This window comes from Empidonax traillii, unplaced genomic scaffold (genome assembly GCF_003031625.1).
Source record: "Empidonax traillii isolate 1590-97213 ecotype Southwest subspecies unplaced genomic scaffold, ASM303162v1 scaffold1668:size145401, whole genome shotgun sequence".
In the NCBI taxonomy this organism is placed as follows: Eukaryota; Metazoa; Chordata; class Aves; order Passeriformes; family Tyrannidae; genus Empidonax; species Empidonax traillii.
The window spans coordinates 60126-67777 of record NW_020956861.1 but is presented as its reverse complement, the minus strand read 5'-3'; the positions used below and the strand labels follow the sequence as shown (position 1 = coordinate 67777).

Sequence of the window (7652 nt, the reverse complement as noted above, 5' to 3'; positions counted from 1 at the left end):
TGAGGGATCAGCATGAAAAGCGCTGAGAAACAACGGAGAGTCACAGAGGAGAAGGTGCAGATGTTTATTGTGGTCTCTCCTGTGCTTTTTCCTTTGCAGATTGATGCCTGGGCCCAGTCCAACTCCATCCCTGGCCAGTTCACGGGCAGCACTGGGGCACAGATCCTGTCCTCGGACGAGCTCACCAACAGCGGCCCCCAGGCCTGGATCCGAAAGGTAGAAGTTACCAGACACACCTGTGTCACCTGCACAGTCTGAAAAGCAGTGCAGGTTCTGGAAAGTGCCAGAAATGTGCCTTAGAGCCCTGTGGTCGTGCATGTGCCGAGTCCAGCAGGCTGGGTTAGATCTGTGTCTGCCCAGACCTCGGTGCTGCCATGTGCCTTTGCTGTCACTGAGGTGTGTGACAGTGGGCACCTGGTGATCCACAGCCTGGCACTGCCAGCACAACCTGGCACTGCCCTGGCTGCAGTGGCAGATCCATCACTCCTTTCCTGGGACTGGGACAGCTCGGGCAAGGTTTGAACCTGGTATTGATGAAGTCAGGGAGTTTTGGCACCAGCTGCAGCGAACCAAGGCCCAAACCGCCGTTGTGTTTGCCTTGGTTCTCTCTGGTTGCTCCTTTACCTCTGTCTGGATCACCAGGGTTTTCTGGGAGCCACAGATTTGGAGGATTAAACCAGGAGTTGCAGCTGAGTCAATGTGTTAATATCATCCTGATACTGTTTGTGTGTACAGTGGAATAGTCCCTCTTGCTGCAGCTTCTCTCTGGCTGCTCTTGGGGTGTGGTGCATCCTTCTCTCTGTGCTTTAGGAATTTAATTCCTCAGGCTTCATCTTTGCCAGTGAACAGTGAGTGGGGCTCTGACAAGGAGCAGAACTGAGGAATTCCAGCAGTGTCCACCTTTCAGGCCAAAGGAATGACGAGTTGTTCTGGTCACTCTTGCAGGTGGTGCAGCTGGGTCTGTGCTGTATCAGCTTGTGTTCAGACACCTTCCAGCCTGGGAGCTTGCTTAGGAGGCTGAAGTGGAATTTTCCATAAAAGTCAGTGTGAACTGAACACAAAAGCCTGGAATTACCCTAAAAATAGAAACGTTTTTGCCAGGATTCACTACCCTGTTTTTCCACTTCACATGGCCAAGCAGTGCCGAGAGCCAGGGAGCTCAGATTCCAGTCACTGGCCAGATGGGAATCTTTGGGGATCCTGTCAGTGCTAAAGCAGGAGGCACCTGAGGAAGGCTGGTTTGAGGCTGGACCAAAGGATTGTCTTTGATGAAGGCAATCCCTTCCACAGGAACTTGGAACTATGAGCACCCAGCAGGGACGTGCTGGTGTGGAGGGAGCTTTTCCACTGGGAGGTTTGGGAAAGGGATCAGCAGGTGTGTGAGGGAGGTTGTCCCTCTGCAGCCCCTGGAGGGGTTCCCAGAGCCATGGGAAGGGAGCAGCTCTGCTCAGCTCTTTCCCAAACCTCCCCTTGCTCGAGGTTCCGTGGGGTTCTGTACCCCAGTGACAGGAATTGGAGGGCAGCTGTGCTTTCCTGCTCCTTTAACTCTCTGTGGGATCTGCTTTAGAAAAAAACAACTGAACAAACTGAACAACCACCCAAAAAACCCCAACAAAAAACCCACACACCACCCAACTAAACACTTCCTGGGGAGAAAATGGGGGCAGAGTGTGGTCTGTGCTTGTGGCCACGACTGTCCTGAGGAGCAGGAGTGTGTTGGAGGGTGGTGTTGGAGCTGGAACTCGGGGTGAGCAGCAGCAGCAGCAGCTCTGCAGGGCCCTCCCCAGCAGCATCCCGGGATCAGGCACAAAGGAGGAGCTGGTGGGTGAAGAAAGCAGGCCACAGTCCTGCTGCTGCCATGGCATTCCTCAGCTGCTCTGCTGCTCTCCCAGGTTCCACACCCACAGAGCACGGAGGGCTCAGGGTGTGCCGAGGGTTCCTTCAGCTGGAGTCCCATCCTGGGGTTGAGGAGGATTCCACAGGAAGGGCTCCTGAATCCATGATCTCTCTCCCAGGGACACGAATGCAAACCACCCATGAAATGCAAAGTCCAGGTTGTGTTATTGGGGCACTTGGAATGGTGTAACAGTTATGAATTGATCAGTGTAGCACTGAGGGGTGAGGCTTGGGCTCCCTTTTTGTCCTAAGAAAACACATTTTGACATAAACCTGGTTTTCATCACTAGGGCCAGGAGTAGGACTTTGATCCTGGTGGGTCACTTCCAACTCAGGGTGTTGTGTGTTTCTATAATTTTTTATCTGCTGGCAGAGCTGTGGAGCTGTGTGTGTAAATTAATGCCCATTTCTGAGTGGAGCTGATTCCTGGAGGCATTTCCTGGGGACTTTGCCGTGTCCAGTGGCTGGGGGAGGAGCTGTGGCTGTTCAGCAAAGGTGGAGCTGTGTCAGCCAGTTAATTGGGTCTCATTAATACGCAGGGAGAGGATGCTCAGACACTGGAGGTGACAGAGATCCCCACAAAGCAGGGAGGTGGAACAGGAGAGCTGTGTCAGGAGGGTTTGGGGGGTTCGTTTGCTGAGCTCTGACTTCACTTTGCATTTTGTGGATTTAACTCCCTGGAGAGGTGATATGTCCTTAAACTGCCTGGAATTGCAGGTTGGATCTCAGTGTCTGGGAGACTGGGGTCCTGCAGTGGTTAACGTGGTGCACCAGTGGGAGTAAGGTTCATCTTCTAATTCCTGTCCTGATTCTTGGTGTTCATGGGGAGGGTCCTGAGCAGGATCCATAAAGGCAGAAAATGCTGTTAGATGTGTGGTATCCCAAAGCAGTTATGAGCAGTGTCACCTTTCCCTTTGGAAAAGTGGGTTCTGTTTCTGTTGGTCACCATCAGTGTAATCAGTTCACAAACACGACTCATTTTTCTGAAGGCTTCTTTTATTTATTCCCTTTTTCCTTCCGAACACACCGAGCTGCTGAAGGAATATCAGAGCAAGTAGTGGAATATTTTCTGCTTTTCCAAGCAAATTCTGTTGAGGTCTGTCCACTCCCCCTTTCCCAGAGTCACACTCCTGGATTTAGCAGGTCCCCTCCGGAGCCTGGAGCTGCTCTGCAGGGGCACTTTGTGCACACAGGGTGGCCCTGGGGCCCTGCTGGGCCACTCACCTGGGCTCAGCCCTGGCCTGCAGCAGCTCCTGCAGAGTTCCAAACCTTCCTTCCACTCCTCCCAGTCTCAGCAGAGCAGAACTCCTCGGAGGGGGAGGCAGGGCTGGGTCTGGGGGCACCCCTGGCAGGAGTGCTGAGCTTCCAGGCAGGACACTCAGGGAATCCCTGTGTTCCATGGGAACAGAGCTGGCTGTGGGAATGGAGCAAACCAACCCTGTGCTCATCAGATCCTGGATATTGGAGGGTGGGCAGGCCCTGGCACAGGTTGGGCAGAGAAGCTGTGGCTGCCCCTGGATCCCTGGAAGTGTCCCAGGCCAGGTTGGACGGGGCTTGGAGCACCCTGGGCTGGTGGAAGGTGTCCCTGCCCATGGCAGGGGTGGCACTGGATGGGCTTTAGGGTCCTTCCCAAGCCAAACCAGTCTGGGATTCCATGCCACGTGAGTTGGATTGGACTGGCTCCCTCCTCACTCCTCTCACTGCTGCTTTTCCCAGCTGTTCCAGCTGGAATTCTCCTGTTGTTGTGCAGCACAAACCCTGCAGGAGTTTGGGAACTCCAGGATTTGGGAGGCATTTGCTGGGATTCTCCGGGAAGGGATTCATCCCCTTGGGTGTGGGAAGGAATGGGACTGGTGCTGAAAGGGCTGGAGCATCTTCAGGTCAGGACCAGCCCCAAATTCCCTCCTCAGGGTCCCAGCAAGATTCCAGATCCTGATCCAGAGCTCCAGGAGGGTTTGGACAACGCTCTGAGGGACAGGGGGGAGTGTTGGGGTGTCCTGGGCAGGGCCAGGGCTTGCACTGTATGATCCCTGTGGATCCCTCCCAGCTCAGGATATTTCAGGATTTGATGGAAAATTCAGCAACTTTGCCCAGGTTTTTCCAAAGACCTGCTTGTTCCTGGAACTTGAAGAAGTTCTTGGAGTTCAGGTGACCTTTAATCCCTGGGCTGTGCCTGAGCTGCCACCTCAGGGCTTTGTTTTTGCTTCCTAAATTCTTGCTCTAAAGAATCACCTGAAAAATCAGGAATAATGTGAATTAAAACCACTCCAAAGCCTCGGAAGGGATCAGGTTTTACCTTCCTTTAAAGAAAGTGCTGACGCAGGAATGTGACCCTCTGGAGTCTCCTCGTGCTGGCAGAATGGAATTGGGATTTCATGGAATTTAGAGCTCCAAACATGAGGAAAAAGGCATCAAACTGTCCTGCAGGCTCCCTCAAATTGAGATCAGTGGGGGAAGGAGAACTGATTTGTAAATAATCAGTTAATTCTGGCAGCAGTCACCAAGTGCTCAGAAAGCTGGGGATGGTTGTATCCCAGCCCCCTTGGTTTGGAATCTGCTCAGGAGCTTGGGGAAACTCAGCCTTTGATGGTTTTTAACATGAACAGAAATGTGGATTTTGCTTCCCTGCTTTGGTGGCCGTTTCTGTTACGGTTTATGTTTCAAATGAGTTCCAAACCCAGCAGTAGTTTTCCCTCCACTCGTTAAATCCTGGGCTGAGGGAAGTGGTCTGTCAATAAATTATTAAAAAATACAATGGACAGGGGCCATCAGAGGTTTATTATTAAATTATCACCTATTAATATTAAATTATTATCACTTCATTATTAAAAGAAAAAACCAAACCAGAATGAGGAGGGAGGGAGGTTTTCCTCGCTGCAAACCTTTGCTGCCTCAGTGACCTGAATCCACCTGGGGCTTCTCCTGGCTCCTTTGCCATTGGACTCAGAATTCCTTCCTTTAGCCTTTTAGTGGGATGCAGAGGTGTTGGTGTGTTCTGGAGTGAGATTATTATTGGTAATTAGTAACAGTTGTGCTCATGTCTGGCTCCCTGCTGGTCCGTGGGAGTCCCCGGGGTGCACAGAGCTCTTGCTGCAGCTCCCACCAGGATCCCAGTTCAGCCAGCGAACAGGTGTTGGGAATAAACTGCCCTTGGGAATTCAGAAGCTTTTCTTCCCAGTTTCTGGAGTCTGTTCAGGCTCTTTTTCCTGGGTGGGAACTGAGGGCTTGGATTTTTCCCTCGGAACAGGATGCTTTGATTGTGTTCTCTCCTCCCCCTGCCCAGGACACTGCAGGTGTGTGGGGAGCCGGTGACATTGCAGTGACCTCAGCAGGAGCTTGCTCTGTGTCCTTTGTGAACTGAACACACAGGGGGTGCTGCTGGAACAGGGGCTGATTTCCCAAATTCAGGCACTGCCAGGGAGCTGCAAACCCAGGATCGGGGCCGGGCTGTCCCGGGCTGGCTTTGTGTCCTTCTCTGAGGAGACATTCCTGGAACAGAGAGGCCAGGAGGGGAGGGGGAGTCAGGAAGGGGCTTTGGTGGGCTCTTGTCAGAGGGACCGGTGGTTGTGCCCCAGCCAGAGCTCCATCCCAAATGGATCCAGAGCAGAGCCAGGGATTTACTGCTCTTGGGCAGGGACTGGGGAATTCCTGCCACAGTGCAGCACATCCTTGGGATCCTTCTCCCACCCTGCACGGGGCCTGCACACCCACACTGGGGTGTGGGGAATCCCTGGAAAACAGGCTCTGCAACGGGAATGAAGGGAACCAGGGACCTGAGAGTCCTGGGAAAACAGGGATCTGTGAGTCTTGGGAAACCAGGGATCTGTCAATTTTGGGAAAAGAGGGACATGTGACTTCTGGGAAAGCAGAGACTTGTGCGTCCTGGGAAACGAGGGATCCTTCAGTCTTGGGAAACCAGAGACCTGTGAGTGTTGGGAAACCAGGGATCCATCAGTCCTGGGAAACCAGGGATCTGTGAGTCTTGGACAACCAGTAAACTGCGAGTCTCCAGAAATCAGGGATCTGTCGATACCAGGACACCGAGGAGCCGTGATTGTCAGGAGAGCAGGGATCCATCAGTCCTGGGCAAGCAGGGCCCTGCGAGTGTTTGGGAAGAGGCCTGTGGAGTGCAGGCAGCAGGGCTGTGTCTGCTGGGAAGGCAGCTCTGGGACGCTCCTCCCGTGCCAGCCCAGCCCAGCCCGGCAGGCCCAGCCGGGTCGCGTTGCCGTTGCCGTGTCGGTGCCGTTGCCGTGTCCGTGTCCGTCCCGCCCGCGCTGCGCTGGAGCCGCTCGGTGCGGGGTGACGTGTCCGAGGCAGCAAGTCCGTGGGATGGAAACGTTTGACTTGCTTCCTGGGGCCGGCGGGGGGGCACGAGAGATGAGGGTTCACAGAATACCCTGTGAACTTTCACCCCTCTATATGGAAACTTGTTTCAGGGTCAAATCCTTGTAGCCGCCTCCTTGCCACGGTCAGTGCCAGCCCTACTATTCCCAACACTGGTGCCAGCGAGGCCTAGGTACGTAACTTTTAAGGAGTTTTTACGGTTCTTTACATCAAAGCAAGATGTTTAAACTTTCTGTTAAGCTTTCACCATTTAACAACCTGTATTAATGCTCATTTGAAAGAATGTGACGACTGCTCTGCTGCTAAACTGGGGGGCCCAGCGCCTTTTTCCGTTAAAAAACCCGAGGGAAACGAGGAAGCTCTTTGTTCCGTGAGGATTTTCAGGGTAGAACTTGAATGTGCAATTGCTGTGTTACGAAGACAATTTGGAGAGGGTTGTTTTTTTTTTTTTTTTTAGATTTAAATACACCTAAAGAGCCCTGAATGTCCTGCCTGAATGTGCTTGTGTTCTGTGGGTGAGGAGGAGCTCCTGGCACGGCCGTGCCGGGCACACGGAACACTTCCCGAGCCCAGGAGATCTCTGGGGTCAAAGAGAGTGTTTAGAACCGGCTGGTTGTCGCTTGGTCAAACACATCTGTCTGGAACAGGTCACTGCCACTTTGGGATCACCTCAGAGTTTCCTGAAGTTGTTCCTTTTTGCCAAACACTGATTCGTGTCTCGCGTGTCCGTGTGAATTCCGAGTGCCACACACTGGTTTGGGCTGAAAGTCCACAAAGCTCAGGTGGATTTTTTTTTTAAATTCAGTCCGTGAAAGGTTGTTAGAAACATTTTTTTTGGAAGCTCCCACTTGCTATTTCAAATCCCAGTGCTAACTCCAGGCCTCGTTTTACTTCTCTTTTTCTGGATAGGATCAGTTCTTAAGAGCAGCCCCTGTCACTGGAGGAATGGGAGCTCAGCTGATGAGGAAAATGGGCTGGAGAGAAGGAGAAGGGCTGGGGAAGAACAAGGAAGGCAGCGTGGAGCCCATCATGGTGGACTTTAAGACAGATCGAAAAGGTAAGTGCTGTTTCAGAAAGTCCTGGGATTCCAAAGCTGCCGTGGCTGGGAAGGGCAGGATCACCTGGATGGAGCAAGCGCTTCCTGGGTGGCCTCCCTGGAAAAGTGAACAGCTCCTGTTCTGGGTTAGGCTTTGTCCTGGTGCCTGTGACCTCTGCCAGGTGTCCTTTGCCTTCCCTGGCACAAAGTGCTTCCCTTAGGGATGTGCTCCAGTGGGATGCACACAGAGGGCACTGGCAGGGAGATGGTCGTGGAAGAGCCGTGGTGGCTGGTGTGGAGAAAGTGGCTGCAGCAGGAGCAGGGCAGGGTGGCAGGTGGATCAGTTTAACCTGGGCTGAGAGCCCCCCAGGCTGTC

The 7652-nt window shown here is 53.1% G+C and overlaps 1 protein-coding gene across 1 annotated transcript in view; it reads left to right on the top strand.

The window, feature by feature from the left end:
* LOC114070709 (serine/arginine repetitive matrix protein 2-like) overlaps positions 1 to 7652 on the top strand; it is a 37711-nt gene that overhangs the window by 26315 nt on the left and 3744 nt on the right. The window contains exons 10-11 of the mRNA XM_027908258.1: positions 163 to 216; positions 7150 to 7297. Of these exons, the coding sequence (XP_027764059.1) occupies positions 163 to 216; positions 7150 to 7297 (202 nt within the window). The remainder of the gene's footprint in view (positions 1 to 162; positions 217 to 7149; positions 7298 to 7652) is intronic.